General features: G+C 35.6%; 1 protein-coding gene across 1 annotated transcript; it reads left to right on the plus strand.

The window, feature by feature from the left end:
• The first annotated feature begins 528 nt into the window (after positions 1–528).
• On the plus strand, positions 529–18,880 carry LOC113922727 (natural killer cells antigen CD94-like). The gene is made up of 7 exons (XM_027594957.2): positions 529–634; positions 2,473–2,572; positions 2,849–2,932; positions 8,124–8,231; positions 9,044–9,195; positions 16,602–16,708; positions 18,511–18,880. Exons 2-7 carry the CDS (start codon positions 2,482–2,484, stop codon positions 18,635–18,637), a joined length of 669 nt encoding a protein of 222 aa, XP_027450758.1. The 5' UTR covers positions 529–634; positions 2,473–2,481; the 3' UTR covers positions 18,638–18,880.
• The last annotated feature ends 3,337 nt before the right edge of the window (positions 18,881–22,217 follow it).

Raw genomic sequence — 22,217 nt, forward strand, 5'->3', positions numbered from 1 at the left:
GATTTACTGCAATATATGAAGCAATCTGGCCATCCTTAGGCTGTTTGCTAAAAATAATATCTAAAATTTGAACATTTTGACATTCTCTACTTTTCCTATATATATATATATATATATATATATATATATATATATATATAACAATTGGGAACTTACTTTCATTCCATAAAAAGAAAATGTATGAATCTTGTCAGGTAGAATATGGATATTTTCCTTTTTATTTTCATAATTTTTAAATTTTATTGTTAAGTATTTCCTAATCTCATGAGATTTTTAAAGGCCATTTTTTTTTTCAATCTTCATGGTACCTGCTAAATCCCAAGTTTAAACTGATCCAGAAAATGTGTTTAAGATTTAGCATTTGAGTTTTCTATGACTCTTGTCAGACACAGAGTAGAGTGCAGGAGTTAATGAGATACTGACACCAGTGGAAACTGTAGGGGGGGCGGATAGCTAATGTCACATGATCATTGGCATTCTTTCTTCTGACAGGGTCTCTCTGAGAGTCAGTGAAACATATCAGTAAGTGCCTACTAGAGTCAAAGCAGAGGTGAAAGGCCTGCAGAGCCAGGACATCATAGCTGTGTTCCTGACCACTCTATTTCTCCAGCTGGTGAGATCCCAAGGCACAGATGTAAGTACCGCAGCCTGCGAGCTTGTGTGACCTATGTTTGTGCTGTCCCATTGTGGAGCAAAGAGGGATAAAGTAGAATTTGCTACAGGAAAGCTATGTAGGAAGTTGGGGGGGGTTGGAATGTTGCAGAAAATAATTGACTTTGGGATCTGCGTTAATTCATATCTAATGTTAACTTTATTCTACAAGTGAAGACAGGAATGGATCAGAATGAGAATGGGTCAAAATATTTCTTATGTAGAATATGATTTTTTTAATCCTTAGATATTTTAAGGACTATTTAATTCTTTTTTAGACAATATAAAACGTGTTCCTCCCCCTCTTATCTCTACAGGTATTACCTAACTGGTTAGCAATGAATTATCCAAAGGTTAAATTCCCTCATCTTTCAGTTAAGTGTAATAAAGAAAAAGTTTATTGCTTTGAGAATATGATTATTTTTCTATCAAAATAAATCCAGGTTTATATTTGCAGATTTATTTTCTTGTTTTACTTTGTTATACAGATTTTCAATTAAAATACAACTAAACAAAATCCAGTTAGAGAGGAAAAGGACCTTAAGACAAAATTTACCTTATAAATTGGCACTTTGGTAGAAAGAGTATTTATTGAAAATCAAATGTCACTGTGTTTATACAGTTTATCATTATTTGCTAATGGTTCAAATCACATTTCCTGACATTCTAATGTAACTGAATGGTGAAATATTAAGATATTTTAAAAACCCGAGTTTCAAATCTATTTAGGAGGAACAGTTATCTGTTCTCTCTACACTTACCAAAAATATTCTTTTGGGAAAAATGTTTTCTCCTCTTTAATCACTATGTATTTTTTTAATTTCTAGGGGAGAGAGTTTATTAGGTATTCTTTGAAAGGTATTGTTCATATGAGTTAAGTGGGGGTGAAGGATAATATATTTGGATAAATATAAATAAGCTATATATAATATTATACTTGAACTAAATATATATTTACATAAATTACATGTTTAAGTATAATATATAAATTTTAATATACATATATATTTATTTGAGCTAGATTACATTTAATATATTTTATACTTGTTTATTCACACATTTATAAGATTCATATTTATTTTAATTAAAGACTATCATTTATTTGCTCTCTGACCTTGGGAATGCCGTTTATGCTCTTGGAGCTTCAGTTTACCTCATCTACAAATAGAAAGGACCACTGTGCAGCATTGTTGTTAGAATTACAAGTTATATCCCCCTCATTTAATGTTACTCCCAAAACTCCCTTTCCTTGGATCCTGTGATTTCTGCATTTTCCTCACACTCTAAAAACAAGGTCATGACCCACTGACTTTAAAGTTCAAGGGATAATGTAGATGAATGAGTGGGGTCTGACAAAGGCTTGTGGCAGATGTGGAGTTTGTCAAATTGGAACGTGTGTGTCCTTACTAAAGAGGAAGTTACTGTATTTGGTGTCAATAAAGTTGCCACTTGGGCATAAAACAGGCATTAAAAGTGATCAGACATAATTTTTCAAAAGCTAATATAAATCTATTTTTTAGGTGGGTATGGAATATATAAATTTTTAAATTTGGCAATGAATGCAATTAAAAAAAAGTGAAACATAACTCTCCCATAAATGGTAGTGAACCATTATTTAATTGTGTAGGATCTCTGTTTAAGTCATTACAAAGAGAAATGTAAAAAAAATTTTCCTAACAGTTCCAGATAAATATTTACTTTAACTTGCTTATTTCAGATGATCATTTGTTTAGCTGTCGCTGTTACTTCATGATAAATATAATGTTATTTTCATGTCTCGTGAAACATTGAATAGGATTTGAGCTGTGTTCTTTGCTGCAGCCCTCAAAAATGAGCGAGGAGAGAGTGACATACGTGAACCTGAAATTACCCTATTCGAGGAAACAGAAGGGTGAAAGATGTCCAATGAATAGAAGGAGAGGTAAAGGGTTTTGTTTGTTTTTTTGTTTCTGAAAACATTATGATGTCAAGTAAGAAAAAGTAAAATCATGATAATTGTGTCTATACATTTTGATACTATATATCTGTTCTTTACATATGAAGAGGTATATTTAAATGTAATATTTAATGAGACTTGTGACCAGAGTAAATAGTGATATTCATTTTAGTTCCAGAATGAATTTCCATTTTGTTCTAAATTTTAGGGCCTTTCTAGGCTCAATGCTTACTGTACATTTTGCTTTCTGATTTTGTATAGAATTTCCATGGCATATTGTTGCATTATCCCTGGGAGTTATATGTGTTATCTTCCTGCTGACAATCACAGGCTTAATAAATATGCGTGAGTATCAGGTACACAGTTCTTATGAGAACAATGAGCCAGAGTGGAAAATGAAATGCTGTAATCACTGAACTTCTGCTGAACCTTTGTAAATCATAAAATCATGGAACATTACATCAAAAACTAATGATGTATTGTATGGTGACTAACATAACATAATTAAATTAAATTAAATTAAAAAAAGTAATAGAAGATTTGCAGAATCCTAATTAATCTTATAAGGATCCATTGTAAGACACTGTAAAAAAATCATAAAGTCCTATAGAAATGTTAGTAATTATGATGGTGTTGATGATAATATTGAGGATGATGATTTTATTATTTTGCTATCACTTAGGTTTTATACCACACAAAATAGTGTAAGCAATAGCAGTAATGGCAGAAAATTTGGCTGAAATGTACAGTGAGTCTTACATATATATTCATCCTTATATTTTGTGTGGAAGGAGGTTTTCCATATTATCAGAGAATTGGAAAAATCTTTATTTGAATTTTACATTCTTTATCATATTGCAATACTGCTTAAATCACAAGGGGAATATAAAGTTGATCTATTTTCTATATCACTTTTTATAGATTTCATATCAATTTTTTAAACAATGTGTATAGAATACTTGTTTTTAATATCCTTTTCCTGATGTTTATTATTCTTTGTTTCATTCATTCAACAACAATTTTGAGTATCTTTGCTGGGTCAGGAACTATGGATGGCACTGAAGAAATAAATTTTAGAAAGTGAGCTCTCAATGAGCTCCGTTTTAAGGGGAAGATTTTTTTTAAAATGAAGCTGTTTTTAAAATATTATTAGTGCTGCAATAATGGCATGAAGATATCAGATGGGTGGGCTATTCCATGCTGAGGTCAAGAAACTTTCCTCTAGGAGATAGTAATTGACATGATATAAAATATAGGTAGGATGTAATCAGGAAATTCATGGTAGAGAAGACTCTTCCAGGCAGAACAGCATGAACAGAAGAACATATTGATGTGTTAGGAGAATTTCAGTTTTGGGTAAATAAAAGAAGTATGTAGAAATGGGTTTCATTAGATATGCAATTTATGGTAATTTTAATATCATGTTAGGAAATTTTAGATCTGTCCTAAAAACAAAAAAGAAACTCTTGGAAGGTTTATCTGAGGGCAAAACAGGACTCATGTCCCATGAACAGATAGGGATTTTGGAAAGGTCAATCTATATAGACTGGAAAGTGAGGGAAAGGACAAGATAGGAGGATGTTTCAGGAATCAGCGTTAGTTAGAATGACTAAATTAGGGGCGCCTGGGTGGCTCAGTCATTAAGCATCTGCCTTCGGCTCAGGTCATGATCCCAGGGTCCTGAGATCGAGCCCTGCATTGGGCTCCCTGCTCAGCCGGAAGCCTGCTTCTCCTCTCCCACTCCCCCTGCTTGTGTCCCCTCTCTTGCTCTCTCTCTCTCTCTGTCAAATAAATAAATAAAATATTTAAAAAAAAGAATGACTAAATTAGTGTCATGAAAGAAGTAATGAAGGGTAGGGACCACATAGGGGAAATATTTAATGTGTAGCATTGTTAAGATTATGCCTTTTATTGATTGTGTGAGGGAAACAAGTGAATCAGTGTTACCATTTGACATCAGGCTCTACACCTTGGTAAATATATTCCACTAAATGTTTTAGAAGACACAAGAGGGACATTACGGTATGATTTAGGGTGTGTGTGTGTGTGTGTGTGTGTGTGCGTGTGTGCTAATAATGGTGAAGAGTGAGGTGCTGGTGGCATATCATTGGAGGTTACCAAAAAGAATTAGATTAGTCTGAGTCTTCCAAAGTGAGTTTTTGCAGTAGACACAGAGTATCTGCACATATAGGATAGAATCAGAAGTCTGAAGATCAAGAGAGATGCCTAGATTAGAGATATGAATTGTTTATTCAACACCTAATGGAACAAGTATTCAAAAACATAGTAGAGGAAAGAAGCTAGACCATGTGTCACCTTGTAAAACCAGGGAGACTAGATTATGCTAGAACAAGGGTGAGAAGGATGATTCTTAGGATAAATCAACATTTAGAAGTAAGTGTTAAGAGGAGCAAATAGTGAAAAACAGTGATGGTTTGGTTAAACAAGGAAGGGATCCAAAACATTATGGCATCATATGGAGAGGAGGTTAAAGATAGTTATGGGTTTCAAGTAGTACAGAAAGACAAAGTATTATGATAGTGAAAGGTATGCTTATTATATTTGTCAACAGAGAGGCCACTAATGACATTTTCTAGAGTAGATTCAGCAAAATAGTAGGTTGGGTCAAAGCTTCATTACAGTGACTGAAACTTATTCAAACATTAGGAAGTTGAGAAAATGAGTACAGAAAAATATTTTTTGAATTATGGCTAAGCAAAAAATTTCCCATGTGTTGAAAATATGTGGATATATATGATCTCATACATTGTAGAGGGACTATAAACTGACACAAGTAGTTTGTCAGTTTGGTATTATCTCCTAAACCTGAACATGAGTCAGTCATTTGCAGCCTAAGTATATGTCCAACAGATACACTTGCACATGCACAGATATGCACTTCTACGGACTGTTTATAGCAGTGCTGTTTACTATCAAACACCTCAGAAATACATAAATGACCACTAATGGGAGAGTAAACGAAACCTCAGCAATTTATTTCCCAATGCAGTTTATGTAGCAGTTAAAATAAACTACAGCGATATACAACGATGTGGATGAAATTTTTGAAGATAATATGAAATGAAAAAAGAGCAAGAGCACAAAAGTTCTTTTATATCATACTTTCTTACAAACTTAAATAGTTAAAAACAAATAAATAGTAATATTTCAGGAAATACATAAGGAGACAATAAAAGTATATGTAAAATTTATCAAGGGGTGATTGTAATGGGCTTTAGTAACACTGAGAGAGGTAGGAAGAAGGGATGAAATAAAGTATAAAGGTAGGTAAATGTAATAGTTAAGGAGCTAGCTACAGTATTTGGTGGTTAACATATTGGCTAAATAAATAAGAAAAATAAAGGTTCTGAGAGCAAATTTGAGAGTGTTTCATGAATAAAGTATTATGAACAACCTTATGCAATCCCCAATCTAAGAGTTAAAAAAACAATTCTCTTACAAAAAATATGAAGAATAAAGGATAGGAAATTTTGTGGGAGAGGTGACTTGAGATGAGCATAATGCAAGAGAAGGGAATCATGAGAAGGAAAATGTTGAGGGTCCAAGAGAGAAATATAATAGTAGGAGATCACAATCACTAAAGATTCAATAGGGGATGAAATCAAGACCAGGGGTTGAAGTTTCAGACTTACTCAATGAAAAGCAATATTTTTTTCTGAGATAGAATGAGGGATACCTGTGTATTTATAGGAGGTGAGGCAGGATTTTGAGAGGAACGTACACTTGCTGGTGACTGTTTCCATGTGAAATAACACATGAGGCCATCTTCTGAGGGGGAGCATCAAGGAGGTGCACTAGATAACTTAGAAAAAGTATAAATACTTGAAATAGCTGTTGATGAGAAAAGAGTGTGAGTCAATAACTATACTGTGTAATGTTGAGGTGAAATATTGATGAGAAGCATAAGTGTTGGTCAGCATTAAACCGTATGGGTACAGTTTTGTGATTTTTGGTCATCTGACTTTCAGAAGCCTTGTAGAGATGAGATGGTGAATGCCAAGAATATCCAAGGTTGGTTTATTTTGTATGTTTTTTATTTTATTTTTTATTTTTTAAGTAGCCTCAAACCCAACATGGGGCTTTAACCTAAGACCCTGAGATAAAGAGTCTACCCACTGAGCCAGCCATGTATCCCAATGAATTTGGTTATTTTTAGATGTTCATAAAGACTATGTTGTAAGTTTCTTGGAGGTCCCGCCAAAATTAATTTTGTACCATGTGTCCTTGGATAGTCAGTAAGGAAAGGACAAGGGAATTAATTAGTCACAAGATCTTGTAGTATTTAGGTGTCAGAGGTCTTTTTTTTTTTAAGATTTTATTTATTTATTTGAGAGAGAGAAAGATAGAGATAGCAACAGAGCACAAATGGGGAGGTGAGGGAGAAGCAAGCTCCCCATTGAGCAGGGAGCCTGTCATGCCACTCCAACCCAGGACCCTGGGATCATGACCTGAACTGAAGGCAGATGCTTAACCGACTGAGCCACCCAGGCATCCTTAGGTATCAGAGGTCTTAACATGTCTTGTTTATTTTTAAATTTATTTACTTATTTTAGCGACTGAGAGATCTTGTGCAGGGGGAGGGACAGAAGGAGAACTAGCAAGCAGACTCCATGTTGTGCATGGTGCTGGTGGTGGGGCTCAAACCCAGGACCCTGAGATCATGATCTGAGTTGAAACCAAGAGTTGGAGGCTTAACTGACTGAGCCACTCAGGTGCTCCTTAATGTGTCTTTTTAATTCAAAACCAGTATATGAACATTGGAATGGATGGCTCAGTTAAAGCAATAGTTATATTTATTGCAACTGACTATATTAAGAGACTGTGCAATTTATGTTGTTGGATATTTACAAGTAGCCAAGAATTTGACTGAATGATGATGGGTCATAGCAGATTTGAAAATGAACGTTCTCAGTTATGTAACAAATCTTTAAAGGATTTTTCTTCTAATGTTCACACACTGAAAGAGCCATATACTTCATGTTTTTACATTTTTATTTGTGAGTTTTGGAAAATATTGCTATTTCTCTCAGAGATTTTTAACTTTCCTTTTGCATATTAGAAGGAACCATCTGAGCCCATACTCCATGCACATTCAATGAATCAATTATAAGTTTATTCTAGAGAAGAGCCAAATCCCTGTATTTAGCTTTATATGCAAAAACTAAATACAAAATAATATACTGAATACTCAATTTCACCAACTTTGAAATCTTTATTTCAAGTGTAGATGACATAGAAACTAGTAATGTATTTGATTTCCTGTTTATATTTTCTGTTTTATAAAAGTTGATTACTATTTTACATACTTAACAAGTAATAGATAGCAAATAAAGTTGTATAATAAAAATCTGTTTTATGTTCTGACACTTCATAGTATTTTATCCTCACATTTCCTCTGATGGTACATTCATTTAGTCAACAGCATTCACCACATAATTTAAATGAGAGTAAGTGATTATAATAAAGTGACCTATTAAAGGCATTCATGACCTTAACTTTCTAATATGGGTTAAAGTTTTTCAGAGGTGTTCTGGAAACACAATGCAAGATATGAAAGACATAAAAGACAAAAATGCTTCCTTTGCAGAAGTTGAAGGTCACTTAATTTTACCATCTATTACAGGTATGTACTGAATACTTATGCTGTTAGTTACAGATTTTTTTAAATATATAATTTTAAATTTTTAAATATTTTTTTAAAAATATATAATTTTAAAACTTTACATTGTATTTTGTCAGGTCCTTTAATTTTGCTCACCTTTTATTTATTTATTTATTTATTTTTTAAAGATTTTATTTATTTATTTGAGAGAGAGAATGAGATAGAGAGAGCATGAGAGGGGGGAGGGTCCGAGGGAGAAGCAGACTCCCTGCTGAGCAGGGAACCCGATGAGGGACTCGATCCCGGGACTCTAGGATCATGACCTGAGCCGAAGGCAGTCGCTCAACCAACTGAGCCACCCAGGCGCCCCAATTTTGCTCACCTTTTAAAATCAAATCATTTTCTTTACTATAGGTAATTGAACTCAACTTTCACAAAGTCATGTTGATGTGATTATTTGAGTAATTTATCCTCATGAATGAATTTTCCCCAATATAGATCCTTTGGAATTAATACCATCCCTGTACATTCCACTGGTGGATTTCTCCCAGAAGGGAGAACTGCTCCATGTTGCTGCCATGCATTTGGCCTTTAGAAGTCAAGATTTCTCAGTGCAATCCTAACAATGGCCTGAAGTCTGTCAGAGACAGTCCCTGGCTCCACAATTTGGCCAAAGAGCTATTTCCAGCATTAGACTTCTGGGATTCAGAAATACCACCTATTTTTTTTTTTTTTTTTGGTTATTCAGTCTGAACTAAGCAATGAGATATATAGAAGGTGCAGGTCTCTAAGTGTTCTTGTGGTTGAAGATCATGGTGGATTTTGTTTTTAAGATAAAGACTATATCAGTCTTGAAGAAAAAATGTCCTGCTGTGGAAGAAGCTGTTACTATTTTTCAAAGGAAGAGAAGACTTGGGAGAGGAGTAAGGAGTCATGCCAAAACATGCGTTCTAGTCTCTTTAGGATTGATAATAAAGAGGAGCAGGTATGTCTACTTTATAAAACTTGAGTAAATGCTTTATGAGAAGTTCCTGTATCTTGAGTTAGGATAATTGCTTAGACTTTCCTCCAGTACTATTTGGCCACTTTGTGTTGAAGCACTTGCTAACTGGTGGAGATTGCTTTGCAGAGGAGACACAGGTGCAACAGAGACCTAGAAGAACCATTGTTTTAAACCAAGAGAAATGGCTCTGCTGTGTGTGCCGTGGAATGATTTTCAGGTTTTTTTTTTTTAGTTGTATTGTATTGTATTGTATTGTATTGTATTGTATTGTATTGTATTGTATTGTATTGTATTGTATTGTATTTTATTGCATATGTTGTTTCTTGTATATGTTGCATCTTCAAATTTAGTATACATCAGGGAGTTCAGTTTTTAGTTTCTCAGGGCTGATAGAGGGTAAAAGAAAAACTGCCTTCAATGTTCTGAGCATTCTGAAAGAGAGAGTTTCTCATTGAACTTAGTTCTGTTCCTTTGTCAGTATTTCTAAGGGACGTTGAGTTTCTCACTTCCATGGCTATGGGAAAAAGGATGAAAAGTAAAGAGATTGAATATAGCAGGAACAATTCTCTAAAAATGAATTTTTCTTTTACTTATCATCTAGAATGACAGAGGAAGCATCTCTTTTTTAGAAGAGAAAATTTAGATCACATTTGCCATTCCTTTTAGGATTTGGGGATATTAAGTCAACAGATTGGATTCTGTAGCCTTTCTTCTAATGATTCCATTTAGGCACTGAATTCCAAGTATATTGTTTAGTGCTTAGCAATGTTCTTTCTATTAGTGTCTTGTGAAGGAAGACTTAAAAACCTCAGGTTAAAACAAAAACAACATTCGGGGGTGTATGGCTTGCTCAGTTGGTCAATAGTGCATGTGATTCTTGATCTTGGAGTTGTGAGTTCAATCAAGCACCATGTTAGGTGTACAGCTTAATTAAAAAAAAAGGAAATCTATGTATTTTGTTTCTGAAATTCATATTAAAAATATGAATGAATCACTTTTAACTATAAGAAACAGATGAACTAAATAATAGCAATGGAATAAAATAAATTTTAAAAATCTAGGTACATGAGTATCCTGATTAATTAATTAATTAATTAATTTTTTATTATGTTATGTTAAATACCATACATTACATCATTAGTTTTGATGTAGTGTTCTATGATTGATTATTTGCGTATAACACCCAGTGCTCCATTCAGTACATGCCCTCTTTAGAACCCATCACCAGGCTAACCCAGGTCCCCCAAAATCCTCAGTTTGTTTCTCAGAGTCTCTCATGGTTCCTCTCCCCCTCCGATCCCCCCCTTCATTATTCCCCTCCTGCTATCTTCTTCTACTTTTTTTTTTTTAACATATAATGTATTATTTGTTCCAGAGGTACAGGTCTGTGATTCAACAGTCTTACACAATTCACAGCGTTCACCATAGCATATACCCTCCCCAATGTCTATCACCCAGCCACCCCATCCCTCCCACTCCCCACCACTCCAGCAACCGTCGGTTTGTTTCCTGGGATTAAGAATTCCTCAGATCAGTGAGGTCATATGATACATGTTTTTCTCTGATTGACATATTTCGCTCAGCATAATACCCTCCAGTTCCATCCACGTCGTTGCAAATGGCAAGATTTCATTCCTTTTGATGGCTGCATAATAGTCCATTGTATATATACCCCACATCTTCTTTATCCATTCATCTGTCGATGGACATCTTGGCTCTTTCCATAGTTTGGCTATTGTGGACATTGCTGCTATAAATGTTGGGGTGCACGTACCCCTTCGTATCTCTACATTTGTATCTTTGGGGTAAATACCCAGTAGTGCAATTGCTCGGTCGTGTGGTAGCTCTATTTTCAACTGTTTGAGGAACCTCCGTACTGTTTTCCAGAGGGGTTGCCCCAGCTTGCATTCCCACCAACAGTGTAGGAGGGTTCCCCTTTCTCTGCATCCCCACCAACATCTGTCATTTCCTGACTTGTTAATTTTAGCCATTCTGACTGGTGTGAGGTGGTATCTCATTGAGGTTTTGATTTGGATTTCCCTGATGCCAAGCGATGTTGAGTGATGCTGAGCAATTTTTCAGTGTCTGTGGGGCATTTGGAAGTCTTCTTTGGAAAAATGTCTGTTCCTGTCTTCTGCCCATTTCTTGATTGGATCATTTGTTCTTTGGGTGTTGAGTTTGATAAGTTCTTTATAGATTTTGGATACTAGCCCTTTGTCTGATATGTCATTTGCAAATATTTTCTCCCATTCTGTCGGTTGTCTTTTGGTTTTGTGGACAGTTTCTTTTGCTGTGCAAAAGCTTTTTATCTTGATGAAGTCCCAAGAATTCATTTTTGCCCTTGCTTCCCTTGCCTTTGGCAATGTTTCTAAGAAGAAGTTGTTGTGGATGAGGTCGAAGAGGTTGCTGCCTGTGTTTTCCTTTAGGATTTTGATGGACTCCTGTCTCACACTGAGGGCTTTCAACCATTTCCAGTCTATTTTTGAGTGTGGTGTAAGGAAATGGTCCACTTTCATTCTTCTGCATGTGACTGTCTAATTTTCCCAACACCATTTGTTGAAGAGATTGTCTTTTTTCCATAGGACATTCTTTCTGGCTTTGCCAAAGATGAGTTGACCATAGAGTTGAGGGTCCATTTCTGGGCGCTCTATTCTGTTCCATTGATCTATGTGTCTGTTTTTGTGCCAATAGTATATTGTCTTGATGATGAAAGCTTTGTAATAGAGCTTGAAGTCCGGAATTGTGATGCCGCCAGCTTTGCTTTTTCTTTTTCAACATTCCCCTGGCTATTCAGGGTCTTTTCTGATTCCACACAAATTGTACGATTATTTGTTCTATTTCTTTGAAAAAAGTGGATGGTATTTTGATAGGGATTGCATAGAATGTGCAGATTGCTCTAGGTAGCATCGACATCTTCACAATATTTGTTCTTCCAATCCCTGAGCATGGAATGTTTTCCATTTCTTTGTGTCTTCCTCAATTTCTTTCATGAGTATTTTATAGTTTTCTGAGTACAGATTCTTTGCCCCTTTGGTTAGAGTTATTCCTAGGTATCTTATGGTTTTGGGTGCAATTGTAAATGGGATCGACTCTTTAATTTCTCTTTCCTCTGTCTTGTTGTTGGTGTATAGGAATGCCACTGATTTCTGTGCATTGATTTTATATCCTGCCACTTTACTGAATTCCTGTATGAGTTCTAGCAGTTTTGGGGTGGAGTCTTTTGGGTTTTCCACATAAAGTGTCATATCATCTGCAAAGAGTGAGAGTTTGATTTCTTCTTTGCTGATTAGGATGCCTTTTATTTCTTTTTGTTGTCTGATTGCCGTGGCTAGGACTTCTAATACTATGTTGAATAGCAGTGGTGATAGCGGACATTCCTGCCATTTTCCTGACCTTACGGGGAAAGCTCTCAGTTTTTTCCCATTGAGAATGATATTCGCTGTGTGTTTTTCATAGATGGCTTTTATGATACTGAGGTATGTACCCTCTATCCCTATACTCCGAAGAGTTTTGATCAAGAAAGGATGCTGTACTTTGTCAAATGCTTTTTCTGCATGTATTGAGAGGATCATATGGTTCTTGTCCTTTCTTTCATTAATGTATTTTATCACATTGATTGATTTGTGGATGTTGAACCAACCTTGCAGCCCAGGGATAAATCCCACTTGGTCGTGGTGAATAATCCTTTTAATGTACCGTTGGATCCTATTGGCTAGTATTTTGGTGAGAATTTTTGCATACATGTTCATCAGGGATATTGGTCTGTAATTCTCCTTTTTGATGGGGTCTTTGTCTGGTTTTGTGATCAAGGTAATGGTGGCCTCATAAAACGAGTTTGGAAGTTTTCCATCCATTTCTACTTTTTGGAAGAGTTTCAGAAGAAATGGTATTAATTCTTTTTTAAATGTTTGGTAGAATTTCCCTGGGAAGACATCTGGCCCTGGGCTCTTGGGAAATTTTTGATTACTGCTTCAATTTCCTTAGTGGTTATAGGTCTGTTCAGGTTTTCTATTTCTTCCTGGTTCAGTTTTTATAGTTGATACATCTCTACGAATGCATCCATTTCTCCCAGATTTTCTAATTTGCTGCATATAGTTGCTCACAATATGTTTTTATAATTGTTTGTGTTTTTTTGGTGTTGGTTGTGATCTCTCCTCTTTCATTCATGATTTTGTTGATTTGGGTCATTTCTCTTTTCTTTTTGATAACTCTGGCCAGGGGTTTATCAATCTGGTTAATTCTTTCAAAGAACCAGTTCCTAGTTTAGCTGATCTGTTTTACTGTTCTTTTCATCTCTCTTTCATTGATTTCTGCTCTGATCTTTATTATTTCTCTTCTTCTGCTGGGTTTAGGCTTTATTTGCTGTTTTTTCTCTAGCTCCTTTAGGTGTAGGGTGAGGTTGTGTATGTGAGACCTTTCTTGTTTCTTGAGAAAGGCTTGTATTGCTATATACTCTCCTCTTAGGACTGCCTTTGCTGCATCCCAAAGATTTTTGAACAGTTGTGTTTTCATTTTCATTGGTTTCCATGAATTTTTAAAATTCTTCTTTAATTTCCTGGTTGACCCATTCATTCTTTAGTAGGATGCTTTTTAGCCTCTATGTAGTTGAATTCTTTCCAACTTTCCTCTTGTGATTGAGTTCTCGTTTAAACGCACTGTGGTCTGAAAATATGCAGGGAATGATCCCAATCTTTTGGTACCGGTTGGGACCTGATTTGTGACCTAGGATGTGATCTATTCTGGAGAATGTTCCATGGGCACTAGAGAAGACTGTGTATTCTGTTGCTTTGGGGTGGAATGTTCTGAATATATCTGTGAAGTCCATTTGGTCCAGTGTATCATTTAAAGTCTTTATTTCCTTGTTGATCTTTTGCCTAGATGATCTGCCCATTTCAGTGAGGGGGGGTGTTAAAGTCCTCCGCTATTATTGTAATGTTGTCAATGTGTTTCTTTGCTTTGGTTATTAATTGGGTTATATAATTGGCTGCTCCCATGTTAGGGGCATAGATATTTACAATTGTTAGATCTTCTTGTTGGATAGACCCTTTAAGTAGGATATAGTGTCCTTCCTCATCTCTTATTACAGTCTTTGTTTTAAAATCTAGTTTGTCTGATATAAGGATTGCAACCCCAGCTTTCTTTTGGTGTCCATTAGCATGGTAAATGGTTTTCCACCCCCTCACTTTCAATGTGGGGGTGTCTTTGGGTCTAAAATGAGTCTCTTGCAGACAGCATATGGATGGGTCTTGTTTTTTAATCCAGTCTGATAGCCTGTGTCTTTTGATTGGGGCATTTAGCCCATTTACATTCAGGGTAACTATTGAAAGGTATGAATTTAGTGCCATTGTATTACCTGTAAGGTGACTGTTCACTGTCTGTCGTCTGTGTTCGTTTCTGCTCTTTGCTGCTTTTAGGTTCTCTCTTTGCTTAGAGTACCCCTCTCAATATTTCTTGTAGGGCTGGTTTCATGTTTTCAAGTTTCTTTAGTTTTTGTTTGTCCTGGAAGCTTTTTATCTCTCCTTCTATTTTCAATGACAGCCTAGATGGATATAGTGTTCTTGGATGCATATTTTTCTCAATTAGTGCTCTGAAGGTATCATGCCAGTTCTTTCTGGCCTGCCAGGTCTCTGTGGATAGGTTTGTTGTCAATCTAATGTTTCTACCATTGTAGTTTACAGATCTCTTGTCCCAAGCTGCTTTTCAGGATTTTCTCTTTGTCTCTGAGACTCATAAGTTTTACTATCATTTATGATAGCCTTGCTGTCAGGATCTAAACTGGAATACTGATGCATATACAAATCCTGCAACAGACTTTGCTGTACAACAGCATTACTCTTACCCTAATGGTTTAGAATTTTAGTCTTTTTCTGCTTTACCACACCCAAGATTGTGATGAAAGCAGTGCCTTAAATCCATTGGTACTGAAAACTGAGATTGGCTTTTATACATTTATGTATACCCCTAAATCTAACAAAAGTATATGAGTGAAAGTATCAATGAACATTTAATTTTAGTGTTTCTTCAGTCACCTAGAAAGGATAATGCATAGTTTTGTGATCCTTATATAATACCCCCCATTTTACCCACTCTAAAAGATGCAGTCTTAAGATTTTTTTCTTATACAATTTAATTACAGTGAAAAAATTTTGGAGTGTGTGTGTGTGTGTATGTGTGTGTGTGTGTAGAGAAAGTGAGAGTATGAGAGAGGGGGATTAGATTACATTGCTTTTAGGAAAGAACATTAATTTGTTGCTTCACATTTGCATCCATAAGAGACCTTTGAAATGAATAAAATATATCAATTGGAATAATGATTACAAAGAATTTACAGGTTTTTATGTTAAAGATATTTTCGACACTGTATGCATTATTCAGTGCACAAAAATCTTCAAAGCAAACAGTATGGTTCCCTCTGTATAGCAACGAAAATGCTCAAAGTAGTTTTATTTTCTTCAGTGTACCTAGCAAATAAATGGCATAAGCTGTTTTAATGGCTGTAGGTATAGTTTCTTATATTCCACAGCTTGGGTATGCCTCATCCATTCTCTAGAGGATGGGAATTTGCATTGTTTCCAGCTTTTGCTGTTATGAATAGTCCTTTGTTAAACACTCTTAGACATGGCTCTGTGCAAAATTGTTCCACGTGTCCTCTCTTCTCCATCATAAATCTTCCTATGAATGGTTTATTGGGCAATAGGATTTGTACAAGTTAAATTTTATATGAGAATTCCAAATTATTTTTCAATATGATTTTAGGAACTATTTTAAAGATATTTTTGATCTCTACCATCCCACAAACTTGGTGGTGTTATTTTTACTTTCTGCTAATTGAACAGTTGTAAGATATATCCTTGTGACTTTGATTTGCATTTTCCTGCTCTCTAGTTAGCTTAGCTCTTTCCATATTTATTGGCTACATGCTTTACTTATTTGAAATATGTTCTTATGTTTTGTCCATTTTTTCTTATTGGATCACTTTGTTTTCTTATTGATTTGTAGAAATATGTATTTGTTCTTTAAATTATTGCAGATGTCTCAGGATTTGAAGCTTGTCTTTCCACATTCTTTAAGATGTCTTATGATGAAGAGAAATTCTAGGTTTAGTGCAGTCATATTTACCCATCCACTTTATTATATGTGGAGATTTTTAAAAAATCCATCGTGTCCTTTGTTGATATCTTTCAACCAGTCACAAAGACTTGAGTGATTTGTTCATTGAAAACTTTTCATTTCAACTTCTTCTCCACACCGTGGAGAAATTAACTTGCTTCCTCCATTTATCAGAATGGTATTTGAAGATAAAAGTGCCCAGTATTTTATAAGTCCTTTGTGGGTGAGTCGTTTACATTGATGTTATGAGTAATACGAATAATTCTACTTTTCCACAGAACTTCATTCAATCAAAAATAAAATACAATTATTGGATTGGATTATATAAAGTAGGAGCTAAGCATCCCTGGAAGTGGCTGGATGACACACTCTTATCTCAGATGGTGTAAGTTTTCATGTCACAGGAACGGACATGGTAGATTTCCTGCTCTGGAACTTTCCTGCTCAGGAACTGCCTGGTAGATTATAGGTCAAGAATAGGAAAGGATCCTTGGGGACCTAGGGAATATCTTGAATTCCATTTGATTGCACTTCTCAGATAGGCAACCAAATGCAAATCTCAGCCTTCAGATAGTCCCAAAGAGCATTATTTATTCCCATGTTCTTTATTGGATGATCTTTCCAAACACAGTAACGTGACATTTTGCTTTTATACCTTTCTCTTGTATGTTCTGTGATACTAGCATGTTCAAGTAATGGCTGCAGGAAATGGTAAAAATATAATGAGTGAATAAAACTTGCATCTAAACCAAGCACTCTCTGTGCAACTTGTACCTGTTTGCTCGGTATTATTCAAGAACTAAAAAGAAAAGAGCTTTTTCCAATAAATCATTTAGTAATCTTGTATCTCTAGTGTGATCACTTAGTGTCTTTCATGCTATTATTTTACACAAATCCACATAAATTCTGGTAGTCTTGTCTCATTGGTAAATCCCATAGATTTGCCGGTTTGTTGTCCAGGAAACTAGAAAATGAAGAAAAATGATTTGTCATAACTAATCTAAGTAACATAAGGGAGATTATGAGAGACATTGGGCTATTTAACATGCTGTTTCCTGATTGCCTGTAATATGCCAGGCACTATTTTAGACATTGAAGCTACAGTGATGAATAAAACAGGCAACAGTATCCTCCCCTTATGGATATTACATTCTAATGCAGGCCTGATAGTGCTGGTGGGGATGAGTGAAGACAAACCAAATATGCCAAGTAAAGAAGAAGATAAATGCTATGGATTGTTGTGACATTTCTTTTTTCTATATTATAATGTCTTTTGTGTATGAAGATAAGAGGAAGAGATTTTACTGTTTTAAATGGGGGTGCTCAGAGACAGTGTCCTTGAGAAATGATGTTTGTACAGTATCTTGAATGAGCAAGCCCTGTGGATTACCTAATGGGACAGCATCCTAGCAGTAGAAACAGCTAGTGTAAAGACTCTGAGGTAGGAGTGTGTTTAGCTTGCTTGAGGAAATAGGAAAAAGGCCTGCAATGCTAGAGCAAAGTGAAAAAGGGGGAGAGAAGTAGGTCAGAGAGGTAGTGAGGGTGAGAGCAGGAAGGACTTCAGAAGAGTGTAAGTAGTTGGATTTTTTCATGAGGGCAAAGAGTAGGTATTGGAGGGTTTTGAGCAGGGAAGTGACAAGGCAGGTTTCCTATTTCAGAGACTCCTTCTGGGCACTCTGTTCAGATTAGATGATGTGTGTTCCTTGGGGTGAGGAGTGGGAGTAAAAGCTGGGATGCAGGAGGCTAAGAATCTGTTGGATTCATCCAGGTGAGATGTAGTGCCTTGATGAAGATGGTAGGGTTTGTGCTGCTGTAAAGTGGCCAGATTCCACACTTCTTTCAAAGATGTGTGAGAAGAAAAAAATATGTGTGAGAGAGGTTGACAATTCAGGGATGTTTCCAAGGTTTTTGGCCCAGTAATTGTAAGAATGATGTAGCCATTAATGTTAATAAGGCATATTTGGAATTCAGTTGTAGATACAAGTTTAATAAATCTATTAACCAGTTAGCTATGTACAAGGGTGGCACTTGGGAATTGTGATACATGATTAAGAAGTTCAAGTGAGAGGTCTGTGCTAGGGATGCAGATGTTGCATGTCCATTGAAAGAACTGCACATATGTTTTAAATTCGTCATGAATATTACCTAAGAAATGACTTTCTAAAATAAATATATTCTCTGCTGCAGGCATCTCCAACAGAGTTTACCAGATATAAAATGTGGATTCCTCAACTCATCAAATATTTTTAGTGCTGATTGTAGTAAACGCTTTCGTTACATTTGTGAAAAGGAGTTCACTGGCCATGATAATTAAAAGAATTATTGTCAAAAAAAATAAAAGAATTATTGTCATCAAAGTTTTAATATTTTCATTCTTTAATAGGTATTAGGAAAAAGCTCAGGGTATTGAGTCAAATTAGTCAACTATGCTTGGTTTACAAAGGATTATGATCTTTCAAACCACATTCAGCAAGCATAAAAAATAAATTTTATAAATAGTAAATTATACATCCAAAAAATGAACATATTGTTTTGGAAGTTCAAGAACCAATCCATCAAAGAATGTGAAAACAAATTCGTTTTTATTGAGTATAAAATTTTATATTTTAAAATATAATTAATGACCTTGATATATTAGGTAATTAATACATTCACATTGTTCAAAATATGAGATATGAAATAATGAACAATTTCTCTTTACCTATCTTATCCCCTATTCACCTAGTTCTCTTTTCATGGGCAAACATGTAATAGTTTAGATACTATTCAGACATATTCTAGGAAAGTGCACCAATGTACTGTACATGCTATCTTCTAAACAAAATACTACATAACTACAAATAATAGTATTGCTTCTTTAGGTTTTTGTTTAAAAATAAATCATGCAGTTTGTTCCATAGCAGTATCTAAGGAGCTGCATCATCAGTGTTTGTAAGCAGCTGCAAATACTACATTAAATGGATGTACCAAAAAGTTATTTACCAGTTTTATCTCCAATGAATATTTAGGTTTGCCCAGAATTTTATAATTGTTGAAAAATGCTGGAATGATTAACACTCAATACAGTATAATTGGCCATAGAGCATATATCTATATATATCTATATATAGATATATATATATAGTAAATCTCTAGCAGTGAAATTTCTGTGTCAAAGGTGTATATATTAAATTTTAATAGACATGTATATATTTCAGTAGAGGTTGTACACCTATCATCTCCACACAGCAACATTCAAGAATTCTGGTTCCTCACTTCTTTACCATCACAGTGTGTTATTGATCTGTTTGATTTTGCCAATAAAACCTTCACCAATAAAAGGGTTTTCTTGTGTTATTTAAATGTACATTTGTCTATTACTTGTGTGAAGGAACATCCCTTTATGGTATTTCTTTTTATTGAAACTATTTGTCCAGGGTCGCCTGGATGGCTCAGTTGGTTAAGCCTCTGACTTTTTATTTCAGCCCAGGTCATGATCTCAGGGTGGTGAGATTGAGCTCTGTGTTGGGCTCCACAATGAGCTTGGAGCTTGCTTGAGTTTTTTTCTTTCTTTCCCTCTGCCCTCCTCCCCTGCCCCCACCTCACTCACTGGAGCTCTCTCTCTCTCCAAACAACAGCAACAACAACAGAAAACTATCTCAGGGCACCTGGGTGGCTCAGTCGGTTAAGCATCTGCCTTTGACTGGGGTCATGATCCCTGGGTCCTGGAATCCAGCCCCATGCCCATCTCAGTGGGAGCCTGCTTCTCCCTCTCCCTCTGCTGCTCTCTCTCTTTGTCAAATAAATACATAAAATCTTAAAACAAACAAAAAAACCAAAAAAATTATCTGTCCATGTCTTTGTGGATTAATATGACAAACCTAATTTTGAGCAAAAGAAACCAGACACAAAAGAGCTCATCCTATAAAATTCCATTTATTTCTAGGTTTCAACACCAGATAAATCTAAATTTGGCTCTTAGAAACTAGGACAAATGTTCCTACCATGTGGATTTATTCCTAAAAGGAACAATATGGGTTATGAATAGTATTTACCATGGTGCAGAGTTAGTCTTAGAAAATAGCAATGTCCAAGGGGCATTTTTCAGGGGCTGATAAAATTCGGTGTAGTAATCTGGGTTCTGGTTACATGGGTGGTGTATTTTTTCCTTCAGCTTCCATAAGTACACAACTGGGGTGTCTTTCAACCACATCTATTTGTCTTTTCATAGTTCTGGTGGTTAGCAGTTTAAAATGAAGTTGGCAGGGCCAAGTTCTCTTTGAGACTCTTTACTCTGAGTAAATCCTTCCTTGCCTCTTCCCAGCTTCAGGTGGCTGTGGACAACCCTTGGTGTTTCTTGGCTTGTCTGTATCACTCTTATCTTTGCTTCTGTCATCACATGGCATTCTTTCTCCATGTCACTCTTCAAATATCCCTCTCTTTATAGGGAGACTCATTTGATTAAGCCCTTCCCAATTGACCTCATTTTAACTTAATTATATCTTTAAAGACCCTATTACAAAATAAAGTCATATTCACAGGTCATGGGAATTAGAATTTCAACATATTTATTTTTACCTTTGTTTCTTGTGATTTTGGTGTCATATCTAAAAAATATTGTTGGGGCGCCTGAGTGGCTCAGTCGTTAAGCATCTGCCTTTGGCTCGGGTCGTGATCCCAGGGTGCTGGGATCGAGCCCCGCACCGGGCTCCCTGCTCCACGGGAAGCCTGCTTCTCCCTCTCCCACTCCCCCTGCTTGTGTTCCCTCTCTCTCTGTGTCTCTCTCTGTCAAATAAATAAATAAAATCTTTAAAAAAAATAAAAATAAAAAATATTGTTATCAAAACCAATGTCAGGAGGTTTTACTCTCTGGAATTTCATGGTTTCAAGTTGTATGTTTATGTCTTTAATTCATTTTGAGTTAATTTTTGTGACTAGTAGGATGAGGGTCCAATTTCACTATTGTGGACATGGTTATCTAGTTTTCTTAACACCTATAATTGAAGAGACCATCCTTTATCCATTGAATTTTCTTGGCTTACTTGTCAAATGTCAGTTGGCCATATATGCATGGGTTTATTTCTGGGATCTCGATTCTGTTCCATTAGTCTGTCTCTTTTTATGCCAGTACTATCCTGTTTTGATTATTATAGCCTTTAGTATAGTTTAAAATCAGGAATTGGGATGTCTCTAGTTTTGCTGTTCATTCTTGGGGTTGCTTTGGCTATTCAAGGTCTTTTGTGGTTTCACACAAGTTTTAGGATTATCTTCTCAGTGAAAAATGCCATAGGAATTTTGATAAAGATTGTATTGCATCTGTACATGGTTTCTTGCTATTGTTGTATGTTTTCATTGTAACCTGGGTGGTGCCTGCCTGGGTGGTGCAGTCTGTTAGGCATCTGACTCTTGATTTCAGCTTGGATCATGATCTTGGGGTCATGAGATCAAGCCCCAGGTCAGACTCTGTGCTCAGCAGGGAGTCTACTTTGGAGTCTCTCTTGCTTTCTCTCTGCCACTCCTCCCCGTGTCTCCCTCTCTCTCTCTGTCTAAAATCAATCAATCTTAAAAACAAAACAAACAAACAAACAAGAAAACAAAGGATCTCCTATTTGCCTATTGGTGTATTTTTCAGCAAAAACTTTTCGGGCCAGAAAAGAAGGGGAGAATATTCAAATAGATAAAATTGTCAAAGAAGAGTAATCTATCCGACAAAGTTATCCTTTGGAAATGAGAGAGGGATAGACATTCCCCCATACAAACAATAGCTAAAGGAGTTCATCACCACAGACCTGACTTGCAGAGAAATCAGACAGAATCTCAGTAAAGAAAAAGACGTCTTGAACAATACTCTAGACCGATTACACATAACAGACATTTAGAGAATACTCTGGCCACAAAGAATACATATTTTTCTC

This window comes from Zalophus californianus, chromosome 9 (genome assembly GCF_009762305.2).
Source record: "Zalophus californianus isolate mZalCal1 chromosome 9, mZalCal1.pri.v2, whole genome shotgun sequence".
Classification (NCBI taxonomy): Eukaryota; Metazoa; Chordata; class Mammalia; order Carnivora; family Otariidae; genus Zalophus; species Zalophus californianus.

Coding starts and splice junctions, on each gene's coding strand:
- LOC113922727 (XM_027594957.2), top strand. CDS start 2,482: ATGAGCGAGGAGAGAGTGACATACGTGAACCTGAAATTACCCTATTCG. Junction 2,573..2,848: donor TCCAATGAATAGAAGGAGAG/GTAAAGGGTTTT, acceptor GATTTTGTATAG/AATTTCCATGGCATATTGTT. Junction 16,709..18,510: donor ACACTCTTATCTCAGATGGT/GTAAGTTTTCAT, acceptor TCTCTGCTGCAG/GCATCTCCAACAGAGTTTAC.